We start from the raw sequence: 15,601 nt of genomic DNA on the forward strand, positions 1-15,601 counted from the left end.
CGTGAGGAATTGAGACCGGGATGCAGAATGCCTGGAGGCCTCTGAGGGTCTGGGAGCGCTGTAAGAGCACGCCTTTAGCCTGCTCCTTGTTGTTCTGCGGTGGGAAGGAGCCCCAGCTTCGGCAGCGAGCGCTGGGTACCTGAGGGCTGAACGGATTATGCGAAGATAAACGGGTATGCCCGTCATTCTGAGGGACAGACCCGATTGTCCCGTGAAACAAGTGCCATCACTGTCACCACCACCTTAGGTGCGTTCTTATTTGATGGTGGGTTGGGATTTTAACCGAGTTGCAGGACTGCGGCCCAGGTGGAGGCCGAGCTGAGAGGGCTCTGTGCCGGCAGCGGTTGCCCCCTGTCTGTGCCAGCCTCCCCTCCATCTCCCTTCCAGGGAAACCCGCTGCACTCTGATCGAGCTCTGCCCGAAACCGCCATGCACCAGCCACCTCTACTGACACCTGTGTAATAAATGACATTTTTAAAGTGGGTGACTGTTTAGCACAAAACGACGTGAGGATGGCAGAGGAGCAGATGAATGCTCACAGCCGTGTTGTGCTGTACGGACTTAGTTTCTTTTGCTTGCTGCACACAAAGTGTAGGCACTCCCCCATAAAGCAGCCAAAAGTACGGCCAGTCCAGTACGATTCAGGTTTACAAAGGTTGCACTTCACTCGATGCTCGCTCCTTTATTTTATACCAAAGCAGAATCCGCATTGTCCTTGCTCTGAAGGGAATACTGGGCCTGAACCTCACGTGTACCCACCTTGCCAGGCAGCAAAACCAGCGGTGTTCTTCCGAAGCGGTTGCAGTAGAATCTCTTCAGCTTCTCTCCTACACCTCCAGGGAACGCTTTTGGCTGTTGCCGTGTATTTGTATTCCTTTTTGTATGCATTCGCATCAACTTTTTGAAGACCTCCTGAAGAATTTCTGCTGGGCTGTTTGAACATGACAAGCGTGAACTTTAAAAATACCTCTTTCTTTCACTGCAGGATTCTCTGTACACACTGTGTACCAGTATATTTAAGATACACATTTATTCATCCAGCTGAATGCAGTCTTCTTGTTGAAAAAATCACAAATATTTCCTTCCTATTTTCAAGGGTTAAAGCCAGAGGTAAATAGAAGTTGAGTTTAATTTGGGGCAGATACTTTTTGATGCTTAGCTATTAAACTGAGGATAATCACTTTACTTTTTTTTTTTAAATTCACAAGCAGAATACTCACAAAAATTTACAGTTACTTGAAAATTGGCCTATAGCATAACGCTGTGAATAGCCTTAGGGTAAATGAGAATTTCTAAGCCTTATTGCTGGGAAGTGCCTGTTCAAAAGTAAGAACAATATGAAATAGGCTTATTACAAGAATAATTAATTAGAGATTATATGTGAATTTAGTCTTATTTGTCAAATGTCATTGGGCACTTGTAAGGGACAACTTCCATATTATTGCAAAGTGATGCAAGGGAGGTTTAGATTAGGTATCAGGAAGAAGTTCTTCACAGAGAGGGTGGTGAGGCACTGGAACAGGTTGCCCAGAGAAGCTGTGGATGCCCCATCCCTGGAAGTGTTCAAGGCCAGGGTGGATGTGGCTTTGAGCAACCTGGTCTAGTGGAGGGTGTCCCTGCCCATGGCAGGGGGGTTGGAACTGGATGATCTTTAAGGTCCCTTCCAACCCAAACCATTCTGTGATTCTACGATTCAGTTTATGTTCTTTTATTCAACAGAATCAGGATAGATAGGAGAATCAACATTTCATCCTGATCCTGTTTCATAAAGGGCTTTCTTTAAATAAAAGCTTTTGGTTTGTATGAATTCTGAAGCAGTTTCCATCCATTTGGCTCGATCTTCTGCATGGCGCTGGAAACACGCAATTTGACGAGAATGCCTAAGTAAGCAATGCTGACAAGCGTTCGTAGTGGGTGTTTATAGTACTTAGGCAATCTAAAGCACTGTCTGAAATAGTTTCATTTTATGTTTAAAGGCTTTTGAGCAAAACCATGGCAGACAGTTCATTGCTTCAAAATGTTTAAAAAGAGTCAGCCACCCCTATGCACTGAAACTGAAGATGGAAAAATAGGCTTCCCAGGCTTTCTGGAGCAGTGTTTTTGGAGCAAGATTTGCCTCTAATTAAAAGCCTTGCCAAAGAGGATATTTATAATCTCCTGTTTCTATGGAAATGAGGAACTAAGTAACTTTTCTTCTTACGTGTAGTTCCAAGGCTTGTGTAAGTCAGGGGAAAAGCTTTCATTGATTTTCAGTGACCTCTGAATCGTGCTTTTATGAGCAAATGTTCAGTAGTAGTTACCAACAAATAACTTTTTTTGATGCAGAAACTGTTGGGCAGAGTTGAGAAAACACGACAGTTGAGGTGTCTTTAGCTGTCAGTGAATATGCAAAAAACACCCAACCAAACAAAAATGCTTGAGGCAAACCACTGTTTCAGTACAGCATCAGGCAGGGCTATGCCCGAGTTCAAGAAGACTGGATGTGAAGAGCTCAACATCAAATATCTTGTGTTAGCCTAGATATTTTTGAGACGTGGTTTATTGCTCTGCGACATGAAATGGTAAGCAGAGGTTGGATTCAGTGGTGGTTTTTAAAGGCTGTATTTAGCAGACGTGCCATTAAAACCAGTGCTCCACAAAGGCAAGTTTCTCCCTGTTTATCCTGCTCAAGGTTCATGTGGCCACGCTGTGTATGTGACTTGAGGAACATGATTCTGAAGAAAACCTATTAGGTGTTGTTTTTTAGACTGAACCAGTATTGAAGCAAAACTTTGTAATGATTCCAAGATACCTTGAGAACCTGCAGGTCTTGTGTTTCATACAGAATTGTGAAAAGCGTTGGAGTTTTTTCAATTCTAGTGCTCATGACTTTGCATTTTCATAGCTTTCTGAAGCCTGTTGGCTGATGTTTGCCCTACTTAATCTCTACTGCCTTTGTATGCCGTGGGATCTTGATTGTTGTATTCTCATACTCCTGACACTAACATATATTAAATCTGTGAAATATTTTTTCTGTAAATACATGGATTTACAGACTAGCTGATAGTGAGGTGAGATGCAAATATTTTGTAATCACCTTTGGCAGGATTTACCTGCTACCACTGATTTGTACAGGTACCATCTGTGAACCCCAAAATTTATTCTTCCTGTGTGCTGTTTCACCTGTAGAATATTTATTTATTTATGTGCAACTTTAAAATACCTCTAAACCAGAAACGTACAGTTTTAATGTATGGTTTTATGACTTTTAATCCCACTCTCTGAATCTCTCAATGGAGAATCCCTTCTTACTGGTAATCGCCCATTTGCATTTCGAGTTTGAAAGTAGTAACAAACTTAGGCTTGCTAGTAGTTTAGTATTCAATATTTCCTCTTTCCATCTAATTGTTTGTAATTTCAGGTAAAATTTCACACGTTTTGTGGGCACAAAATACAGCTTTCGATTTCTGAGATATGCTGAGAAATAAAATAATTAATAGAAAAAGAGAAACAGTAAATTGTAACTAGAAGAGAGTATGTCACATGATTACTTCAGCCAATAGGGTGTACTAGAACACTGAATTTGTATCGGTTACATATTTTCAAACACCATGAAGTATTCTTAACAATCCTGTTTGATATGCAGATTTCAGACAATTGGCCTGGATACAGCCTGGATTTGTTCACTTATCCTCAGCATTACTATGGAGATCTGGAATATGTGCTCATACCTCATGGCATTATTGTTGACAGGTACGTGTAGTTTGAATATTACTAGATAAATTCTTTGGTCAGTCATATTACTCTTTTTTATCAAGCCTGTCATCCACAAATCATTAATGCTGATTAACCCAATAGTTCCTGGCTGCACCACTGACTTCTGCCATTGACACAGCTGAAGAGTGAGTTGTGGGCTGTTTGGGTCCAGATGCTAGGTTCGGAGGGTGGCAGTGGAAAAGCTTGGTCATCCCTCATTCCTTACCTTGTAGTCGTTCTCAGTGTCGGCATTTGCTGATGCTTTGGTGTTTGTGGTAGTCCAGCTCAGTGTTCATGCTCAGTTATGATTTTGACATACTGGTAAGAATCTTACGAAAGGTTACAAGATGGAAATGGTAATTGGCAAGAGTGTATTTATTGGGAATATCTGAATGGAATTTCATGGGACATTTTCAGCCTGCAGCTTTCTACCTACCGCATTTAAACAGCCGGTTGCAAGTACTGAAATTGCTGGAACTCCTTGAAAGAAGATTGTGAACATCCATCATAAGGAAGACTTATGACTCCTGTGTTTGTTTTTAAACACAAGCTTTCTTTCATTGCCTTTTCAGTTACTGTGGTGTTGAATTTTTAATCTCTTCTGGTTAGGGTCAACTGACTTTTTTAACTCTTCTTTTTAAAATAAATACATTACAACTTCAGTTCTCATAGAATTCATTGTAAGTGCAATTGAGGTAAGCATTGAACTCCAGTGTTGTTTTTGTACTCCAGAGGAATGAACTCCACTGCTTTTTCTTACTCCAGCAGAACAGACTGATTCTGTTCTAATGGAATAGGACACAGAACTGAATATATTGTGATCAGGCAAAATTTTAATGTAGGAAGAAGGCTCAGGACTTGAGAAAATTCTCATCAGTTGGTAACAATTAAATATAGGTTAAAATTTAAAGGATTTAAAGGATTTATAGGATTTTTTTAATTTAGAAATTGAAATTAATACATTTTTGGCTATGCTGAAGTTCATACTCTTTTAAAATACAAAGTGGTCTTTGAAATTTTTGGAAATTTCAGCTCCTCAAACAATCTGAGGAAGAATTAAAAAAAAAAAAGAAAATCACCAGAGAATTGTTTCTTCTTAATGAGAGGTTTTCACCATTATGCTCAGACTGGAGAAAAAGTGATAAAAGACTATTTTACTAATCTTCAGTAAAGAAAGGGAAAGTCTTTTGTTAATCTTCATTCTTATATTAGTAAAAGGGATTATAAATTTGAGGTCAAACAAGATGATCTAATGATATCTTCTATTTTTCAAATCTAAAAAAAATACTAATTGCTTCTATATGGAATTTATTTGAGCATTACAATACAAAGATAGGAAAATGAAGCGACACCTTTTGCTCATAACTAGTATATTATGTTCAGTTGAGAGCTTATTCTCTGGTACATGCACACATGTAGATGTCACTAAAGTCCATTGTATTTATGTAGTGGCAAATGGATTCCCAGATTACAATGGGTAAAGAAAACAATAATATGAAAAATGTCATCGTGAAAGACATGCAGAAGTTGCAGGAGTATTTAATAAATTGCATCCTGTCAAGAAGTCCACTCTCACTGAAACTGCTGATTTAATTCAGGGAGCTAACAACTTTCCAGCAAAAAGTGTTTTCAAACAATAATGCACTGAGCTGTATTTCCTCCAAACATCAACTAACATCGTTCAGTTTTCTGTTGGTACCTGCTTTACATCTACAAACTACCCGGTACCCTGGTTTAGGTCTAGAAATGCCATCTACCTCGTGCTTCAGAAAGCAAAACTAAAGATGAGCGTTCACCTTTATTACTTTTATCTTGAAAACGTATGTACTGTTCTATTGCAGAAGTGGGTGTCTTTTGGTTTCAGTCATCTGCCACTTTGTGTTCACAATGCGGAATTGTCAGAGAGAAGACAGATACGGAACTTTGCAATTCTGGGTTAACTGGAGCATAGCCTTGGTGATTCTCCTGTGTGTGACCTTGAACAGGCCACTTAAGCCCTTTGAACTCCTCTTTTTTTGTTGTGTGAAACAGTGATAATGTTCACTCTTTATAAAATTTTGATTTATGCTGTATTTCTGTATAGTGTCTGTGTATATTTTAATTAAAATTGTAGGAGTAGTGTCTTCCAAAGCCTCTGAGTGTGAAATACTTCTAATAATTCTCTATCTTTCACTTAATTTATTGTTCTTGCACAGTTGGTAACAGAACAAGTTAGGGGCTTATACAAGAATATTTTGTATGGATGTTTCCTTTGAGGTGAAACTGAAGACTGGGTTGCATTCTTTACTCCAGAGTCTCTGAAATGCTCATAAATTCGACACACTTAGATGTGTTACTTCCTTTTCTATAACTGGGGAGTTCATGCATATCAGGTTAACGACTTTGATTTGCATCTTGCATCCATTGCTGTACATCTGCCTACCGTGAACTCGATCCAAACCCACTCAAGTCAAGACACTTAGACAGGCTGTCAGTCAAGCTCACCATAGTGTCTCTCTGTAACTTCATGGAAAGCATACCTTGAGCTTAGAGGACCTGCATCTAATGTTACTTTATCCTTCTTTTTTATGTGCAGGACAGAACGATTGGCCAAAGATATTGTGCAAGACATTGGAGACAATGATATTGTAGTTCTCTGTGTCCTCAAAGGTGGCTACAAGTTCTGTGCTGACCTCGTGGAGCACATAAAAAATCTCATCAGGAATTCAGAAAGGTTCATCTCTATGAAAGTCGATTTTGTTAGACTGAAAAGTTACCACGTAAGTCAACAACTTATTTGTGTAGATTCTGGTTGTATGTTCGTAATAGTGGACTTTTGGACATAGGAAGTGTACTCCCCCCCAGATTGAAAGAAAAACCATGAAAAATATTTTTGCTTGAAAAAACTGTGAGGCTTTCTTTCAAAATGTTTGCTCGTATCCCTTTATACTTTAGGGCTGGTATGAATGAGGATGTGAAGCATCCTCCAGCTGTATTTTTTCACTTAGTCTGTCTTCACTTTTGGACAGAAGCTTTCGTCATGTAAAATGTCGGCATGTTGTTTGTTCTCAATATCCTCAACAGTTCTGTCAAGTTTATTTCATGTTACCTCATCTTCCACCCCCGCCTCCACATAGTTTGGCATGACTGCGAGATGCTAAATGTATGTCTTGTTGTAAATGTTTAATGCTAAGCAAATGAAATGCTTTCATCTTCAGAACATGCAGTTTACCTAGTAGCAAAATATACCACTAGATGATGATAGTGTTTTATAAGAAAATGAGATAAGCCATTGAACCAAATCCAGTGTTGAAGTAAGGATCGAGACTTCCTGTTATCTTCAGAGGAAATTATGCAATAATGATTCATTTCTTTCAGTGAGGCAGTGGTAGTGAGACGACTGGCCTTTTTTTAGAATGTGCGATTACAGTTTCTTTTTGCATAAGCTATACATTTATATTCCACCTTGTAGTTCACACTCCATAGTGAGGGAGCATTTCTAGAAGGAAGTTGTCCTAGAAATGTCTGAGTAAGTACACTAAATAAATGGAGTGACAATACAGTTGGTCTGTGAGCACAGCTGCAACTTGCTGCATTTAACAGTTCCCACAATAACGCTGCGTCCTTTCCGCAGACAGAGGTTGGTTGGCTGGCATTTTGCTCTGATGTCAGTGACCATAAACATTTTCTTAACTTTCCCAAATACAGTCTGAATTTTTTCCATCATGGAAGAGAAGTGGATGAGAGCTTTTTGTAGCCACTGCGTTAGGATTTGGTACTGGGACTTCTAAGATTTAGTCAGGTCTATGAAGGACATGTGCAGTAGTAATACTGCACCAATTCTAGCGATTTAGCAGTATTACAGAACTAACTAATAAAGTAAAATACAATGTTTTTCTTACATAAAGGTACATGGAATTTATACTCTTTCTTTTTTTGGCGTAGTAATGATAGCACTTCAGTAATACTGCTTGGCGAATAGTGGAATTGCTTAAATTGGGTTTTATTTTGCACCTGGCACATAGGTAATGCACACACTTTTCCGTTTGGGTTATCTCTTACCCAATATGAAGATACCATGGTTCTTAAATTTCTTTCCTTGGTGGCAGGTCAACTCTTAGTAGCCATACTAACCCATAAGCCATGAGTGGCAGGAGATGTATACCGCAGCCTAAAATAAAAACATGTTCTATTTAGCTGCAACTGCAGGATGAGTTTTGTTATGCAGGGATACAGTTATCAAGACTAAGTCCTGGATGATTCTAGCATTTAGTGGCTCTGTGTATTTTGGATCTTAGCCTCATGCTTTAGCAGGAAGGTAGTGCCTTCCCTAGAACTAGTGTTTGCCTCTAGTTTTTAGAAAATAAATCCCTTTTTTTCTTATAAGTGCTTCCAAACAGGTGTCACCTATTCAGAGCGTGAGACTGTGCTTGATTTAGTGCTTGGACCAGTGCTTGATATCTGCCTCGTGTTGAGAAGCTGAATGACACTGCAGTGTAAGTTTGAAAGGACATTAATAATGCTAGATTCATTCCATGAAATACACATACATGTAATGATGCCTAAAGTACGAGTATCACTACCTACCATCCCTTGTGTTTTGAGTTATCGTTGCGTCTGGCCCAGCTGCAGGTTTTAGGGAATGTATGTACCCTTGTCAACTTAGTCCTGGTCAGAACACTTGAAGAACTAGCTGTTACTCGTTTGAGTGACTCTTCATCCCAGCTCTCTACGAGACTCCCAAATCCCCCATGTCACTTTATTCTATAATAACTTACCTCTCACAGTGTTTTGCATCTTAATCAGAAGCAGATAATTACAGATTGAGAGGTAAGACTTCTTTGCTTCCCTTTTCTGTTCCACTTTCCATTAAGACTTACTTCTGCTTTCAACACATTTTTCTCTCGATATCCCTTTTTCATTTTATAGACACTGTTCTTCTCACATTATTTATCCTGCTTCCTTTCACTAACTGTTCTCTGTTTCTCTCCTAAAGGGAGTCCTGCTGCTCTCAGTATACTTCCTTCAGATATGTCTCCCTTCCCCCTCCAGCTGTTTCACAACTAATTTCACCTCAAACTCATGGGATTTTTGAATTGTCTCATTCCAACTTCAATACCAAAAGGTTAGTCAATTTTTAGAGGTTGTAATTTAAAGTGGATTTCTTGGTTTCATCATGTAGCAAAAATAGGCTGTAACCGTGACCCAAAGTCAGGCCTTGGCACCAGTGAAAGTACATTTTACCTGCAACATATCAGCAGAAAAGGTTGTGTTTTGATGTCTGGCATATGGACATAATTACCTTTCAAATAAAAGGAGATTGCAGATATCACCAGCTTAACATGGCTCTTTGTTTTTCAAACCTCTCATCATATTCCAGAATTTAGAGGCTTAATTAAGATGTTAAGATTGCTTTTTTATTAAGTAGCTGAAAGTTGGGCATGTACGTTCTTTTCTAGACTTCTTCATACCAATGAATTGATTTTTCAAAAAGCATAGCACAGTTAAATTCTCTGGATATTAATGAGATGAAGGGCTGTTTGTCCTTCCAGAATCAGGATGGTTTTATCTGATTTGCAAAGTATTGACATTTGTGCCTTAGCCTGGACATTTTTATGAGAAAACCTCTTGTGTTTTTCAAATGGTGTCTTAGTTTCATTATCTGAAATTGGCATGTCAGCTTACTGAATTTAATATATATACAGGTAAAGTGGAAAGATAACCGTTGGTTTGTTATTTTCAGAGGAAACGAAGTGGAATCTAATTTAGGAAGCTGTAGCTTAAAAATAATGGGTTTATACACTTTATACACGACAGACATCAGTATTAGTTCTTAGATCTTTCACAGAATTCCTGCAACTGAAACTGGAGGTGCAGCCTTGTCTGAAAACACATTTGTACTTCTTCTAGAAATCCAACTATGTTTTTCCATTTCTTTAGGTTATTTTTTACCACTAGAGTGCTAAAATGACACAGTAAAGAAAATTAAGAAGTTTATACATGTGGACAGAAACTTAATAGACTTAGGTGTAGATCAATAAATAAAAACTTAAGTTGTGCTTAATTGTAAACAAAGTTTATATCTGTAAATCCATAAATACAGAATTTTCAAAGAAACACTTGGTAACATTTTTATAACTGAGAAGGCTTCTTAATCAGTAAAATGATAATAAAAGTAAGTATGAAAAGGAAAAGAAGATACGTGGATAGTTTTCCTCCACAGAAATACAATAAACACTTTGGAGAATGCTGTTTCTTGTAGACTTACAGCTGATATGATATACTTGTTCTCATTTTAATTTTGTGTATTTAAATGAGCTCAAAATAAGGTGATGTTTAAGTGGGGATTTGATAAGAGGCTGTACGGTGGCTTTACAAGCTTCTAGCACAGCAGGCCAATTAAAAGGAAGCACCAAGGTGAGACTTAAACATATGATTTCAAAAATAAACAGATAATGGAAGTATCACGTAAACTTAAGGGTAAGAGTAAGGAAGTAGATAATGTATTCTGGAAATACTGATGTAAGAACTGATAGAATTTGGAAGCTGCTTAGATACTAAGTTCTGAGACATTGGATTTTAATGTAATGTAAGTTAGGGACAGTGGAATTGGCTGCAGAGGCTTTGGAATTTAAAACTGGATGAGTACAGTTTAATATCTTCAATTGTCACCATACTGATTTTTTTCCTGAGTGATCGCTCCTCTGCAATGAATCAGAGCTTTGAAGTTGAAAAGAGGTGAGAATTTCAGATTGATAGAAGAATTCAAAATGATTTTCATAAACAAGATAGGTTGAAGGCAAGGATGAAAAGTAATGGAGGAAGTTGGGCTTGTGAATGTCATCCAAGGAGAGTATGACACCAGCAGGAGAGGTTTCTGGATCCAGAAATTCTGTAATATGTTTGTGATATGGATAAATTTAGCAGATTGAAGAACTGATTAGGAAGAATCCAGAGGGAAGTACAACAGAGGAAGCAGGAAGGTGCTTTACTGGGATGTTTATAAATTAATGGATAGCACTAGAAGAGAAAGAATGTTTAAGGATGAACAAAAAGAGAGAGTGTTAACAAGGGAATGGAAGGATGTGGATGTCACAAAAAGAAGGGCTGAATGGCATATGTTTTAGTAAAAAACATAGCCCGAGAGCCATACCAGAAGAGTAGACTGTTCATGAACAGTAATTAGAGCTTCTCTTTGTTCAAGGTGGAAGAGACAATTGAGGACAGGCTGATAAAGGTAGAGGTTGAATTAGAACTTGAGACAGAAGAGGATGTTCTGGCTCATCAGATCTAATCACCTACTGATAGATGCAACAATATCACCTAATCCCGTTCTCTGGGTGTGCGAAATGCCATCTTTAAACCAAAGATCAATCTATAAATGGAATTGCAAAAAATAAGTGGAGAAGTAGAGGAAGTGTGCAGAGTCTGTAGACTATTGAGAACTTCTCAGCAACCTGTCAGTGGAAGAGAAAGTAAATGGGTGTGACTTAAGACTTCCTTAGTGAACAGATAGCTAAAAATTGAGAGAATCATGCCAAGAGTTGTCATTGAAACTGGTAGTGGGGGCTGGTGGAAGAGAGGTAAAACACCACATACTTTTATTAGGCAGACCAGTAGGGTTTCTACATGCATTGCTACTTGTTCTTGTCAAAAGTTTAGTATTCCTGTATCATTACACATAGCTGTCTATTTAATTATCTTAATTATTACATTTTACAAAGTGAGTATGATAGGAAACCTCACGGTTTGGGAAGGGGCAAGTGAATCTCAATGGCATAGCTTTTTTTCAGTGGAAACCATGGTGAGCTAAACTAGGAGTGAGATTGGTACTTTTCCTTAGTACTTCTGGTCTTTCTTTGTTTATTCGTGTGTGGACTAAAGTGGCAGAAGACCAGTAATGTCTGTTATTTTGAAACTGTGCAATGCACTATTGAAAGAGAATAGTAGATGAATTGTTGAAAATCAGATTATACATCATAGTTGTTAATTCTGTTTTGTTCACAGATTATTACATAGCATTGATCTGTTTTCTATGTAGTACCTGAATTTCAAATTCTAGAAGTGCATTTTTCATCTTCTGGTATCAAGAAGATATTGTTAAAAATCATCCTGACAGATATGAATGAACTTCAAAGGAATGTTGCTTGCCAGTCACTTGGAGGAACTTCTAAAAGATTATGTGGATTTGGTAAATTCATGTAATTCTTTAAAATGAATACATTATTTATAGTTTCCAGAACATAACTAATAAAAACCCGCGAACTCTGAATTGTAATCCGTGCACAGTGGTTGCATTGAAGTCTGTTCACAAACAAATCCATTGATACGATCTGTTTCCTCTTCAGCCTCCAGTTGTTTGAAATATAGTTACAACTGTGGGTTATTAATCTTGGCATAAACAGGACCATTAGTGCTGCAAAACTCTGAAAACAAGCAACAAAACAAGCATTGTTTAGTCAAAATCTGAATGTTTTTGCTATATGAAGCCATCTCAGTAAATAGTTTTGCTAAATCTCTCTGGTGTAGGAGTAAGGAAACAGAGGGATTTTGTAATGAATAAGTTGAAAGCCAGTTGATAAATGTAGTAAAATTAATTATTTTTCTGCCATGTAGTTTTGCTTCTCATACATCATTACTAAATACTTAGGTCGTAGAAAACACAACAGCATGAGGCATCAGACTATAATCAGAGCAGAGAACGTTGCAAAATGTACATTCTTGCTTATTCTTACCAGTATGATTTTACTGTCCGGAACTTGTTTTTTTAAGATCAGTATGCACTGTACATCTGAAAACAGTATGTTGTAATCCTGACCCTGAAAAGCAAGTAATTTCAAAATAGTTCTATTCATTTAACAAGACAAAAGAAGCAGCGAAGTGTATTGCATGCACTTGGTGATCCGTATCTATATCCAGACTCTACACCAGTGTCACAATGATTGTTTCTCTCCATGCCTGTGTGTCATGAGAACACACCTTAGGATCTCCTGAGAAAAATGCACGTCCTGAGATGAAAGAGAATCCACATTAGCTTTTGTATTTACAGGTTTTCTCTTGGGCAGGTTGTGAGTTCCCTTTGTTTTGCTTCATGCACACAGTTTGCCTGATGACTATGTCATCTTCTTGATGCTCAGTAGCCATGGAAGGATTACGAATTGGAGCCAACTTGGTAGAATTAATTTCTATCAACTTTAAGGCCAAATTCTGCAATAATTTCACAGGATTTAACTCCAGATTATCTGTGAATTATCAATTTGACATGCAAATAAATAGCTTCGGTGTAGGCAAATGTGTTTTATTTATCTAATTGGGAGAGAGGTTGTGCGTGTACTAGACGTTTGAAAACTCCTTTAACTCTTTTCTGATGCATGACTTGTAGTCAGCACTGCATACAGTGAACACCTGTACAGAGAATTTTGCAGTGTGATATACTTTCAGAAACTAATAAGCAACAAAAATATGACATTAAATTAGTCCACAGAAGCTGTTAGTGTGAAGGATATAGACCTGAAAGTTGTTGCTGTTCTGAGAAAAGTGTTCTAATCATGGTAGAAGGTGCTGCCAAACGGATGTCTTAGGGACCAGCTGAACATGAGAGATTTGAGACTAGAAGTCTACTCCTAGAATTGCAAAAGGGATTTAATATCTGTACTTTTCCGTGTCTATCAATGGATGAAATGGCACTGGCATCTTAAGGTGGTCCTATCTTTTTGAGTGAAAGCTCTCTGAAATGCTAAAACCTGCTAAAACAAGTGAGTAAAAGGTCCTTTACAGTTCCAAGCCAGATATTTCCATGTCCTAAGCAGATACTGATGCTATCTCTCTGTCTCTGGTGCTTCAGTTATTTCCCGAAACTTGATACGAGCTGAGATGGTTAAGAAGGTGAGAAGCAGCGGAAACAGATCCTATTTTGTGTGGCTAGAATGTTCGGAGATGCGACAATTCACAGTCCTTCTGTGTCCAAATGTTCATTTTCCAAGTGGTAAGACTTGTTTAAAAATAGAATATTTTTCATGAAAGAAACAAAACCCACTTCCCCGTGCAGCAGTATCTTGCTGCAAAATGTCAGCCTCAGAGACACGGAAGCTTTTCAGAGAATGGGCTAGTAGCACACGTTGCCCCAAAAGCTTATTCCTGCAACTGGCTGATGAATTTCCCAAAGAAATCCACAAAAACGTAATGAGCAGAATAGCAGCTTCATTGGTTAAATTGTGGCTGGTGTTATTAGGATTCAGGCAACTTTGAAAATAAACTCTCCTGCCAGATTCATTGTACATCAGGCACAGAGAGTGGTTGGGTGTGAAAACCGAGGCACTGGGAAAGGGTCTCTCTTCTGATTGCACGTGCACTGGCTTGAGCGAGGACAGTTTACTCCCCAGCGACTGCAGTGCCCTCCTGCCAGTCCCACTTGCCAGCTCAGCTGCTTCCCAGCTCTTCCCAACCTGTCTCAGCCCAGATGGGACCAGTTACTAGAGACTTCCTACTTGCTTGGCGTCAGCTTGCTGGAATCAGTGTTCCTGACCCAGATGCACGCAGGCAGCTCAGCCTGCCATTAGCCCCTGCCAGAGAGAGAGGAGTTGCAAGCAGCTGGGGACAGCTTGTGGGCAGAGGTCTCTTTAGTCAGCACAGCTCCTGCTGGAAAAGGAAGTCTGCCCATCGTCAAGGGATCCTCATCACCAAGTGTACAGCACGACAAAGCCCCAGACCCTCCTCTTCTTTATCTGAGATATGCTCCTCAGAGGTGTCAGGAGCATGGACATTTCAACCCTAGTTATTTTTGAGAACCAACCTACTTTTCATAGTGTGCTCAGGTGAACTGGAGAAGGCTGTACTGTACGTAATAAAATGTGACCTTAAAATTCAGCATTGTGGAACTTCTCAGGTCTGGAGGCAGATGCTCTCCTTTCTAGGCATCTACAGCTTCCGTTTCATGCAATGGCAGAGTTGTGAGACCTTACATTCATCACTTGCTCAAGGCTGTCTTGAGTGTAAGGAGGAAGGAAGTGTTTCTGATTTAAGTTATTTTAATTAAAATACACAGTATTTTCATGTTGGACACCGCTTAGGGGCTTGGAGTGTTGCTAATAATATAAGTAGGTGTTAATTTGTGGGCATAGTTCAGGAAAGGTCATAATATGCCTATCATACAGTCAGTTTATCAAGTTTATCTGTAATGTAAAACTTACTCAGAGGGATGATCTCTGTAACTGTATGCATCAGATAACACACCTACACACCACTTAAATATGTTAGCACCATCTGAATTCTTAGTGATTTTTTTTAAAGTATGAGTAAGTGTTTCAGTGACTCACATCTAAAAGATTTGGGGGAACCAAACAGCTCAGCCGGAGGAGAACTGAGTAGGAAGCGGCCTGATTGCCATGGGGAGAGAACAAGAACAGATGTGGCAGTGAAGGCAGAATGGTACTGAGCTGTGCCGCGTTCTCTAGCAATATCAAAATACTGTTTTTTAAGGCATTTATGGGGCATATTAAAGCAAGTGAGTGCTTGCACTATCAAGATACTTTTAATTTTTATCTCTTGTTCCCTGGTTAGCACCTTTATACTGATTTGTGATTTTTAGGTGTAGAATTCTTTAATCAAAAAAAAAAATTACAGTTTTCCTGTACTGTGGGTTGGTACTCTGTTCTTCTGGACTTAAGACCTAATGCAAACCCCACAAGAGGTGTTTTCTAATCTTTCTGGATAAATTTATACCCCCAGTGGTCACATTTTTCTAACAAGACATAATGTTTTCTTTTGAAAAATGTTTTCGAATTTGAAATAAATGTTTTTCAATTACAGTATGTTCCAGAGGGTACAGCTACGATGTGTAAATGGAGTTTTAGATCTGAAGTTCAATTTTCTGAAATTATTTTAGTAC

General features: G+C 38.6%; 1 protein-coding gene across 1 annotated transcript in view; it reads left to right on the forward strand.

Moving 5' to 3' along the window:
- Window positions 1-3,625: 3,625 nt before the first annotated feature.
- PRTFDC1 (phosphoribosyl transferase domain containing 1) overlaps window positions 3,626-15,601 on the forward strand; it is a gene marked incomplete at its 5' end in the record, with an annotated part of 41,888 nt that continues 29,912 nt past the window's right edge. Inside the window, 2 exons of the mRNA XM_010156146.1 lie at window positions 3,626-3,732; window positions 6,311-6,494. Coding sequence (XP_010154448.1) covers window positions 3,626-3,732; window positions 6,311-6,494 — 291 coding nt within the window. The remainder of the gene's footprint in view (window positions 3,733-6,310; window positions 6,495-15,601) is intronic.

Source organism: Eurypyga helias, unplaced genomic scaffold, assembly GCF_000690775.1.
Source record: "Eurypyga helias isolate BGI_N326 unplaced genomic scaffold, ASM69077v1 scaffold11527, whole genome shotgun sequence".
NCBI lineage: Eukaryota > Metazoa > Chordata > Aves > Eurypygiformes > Eurypygidae > Eurypyga > Eurypyga helias.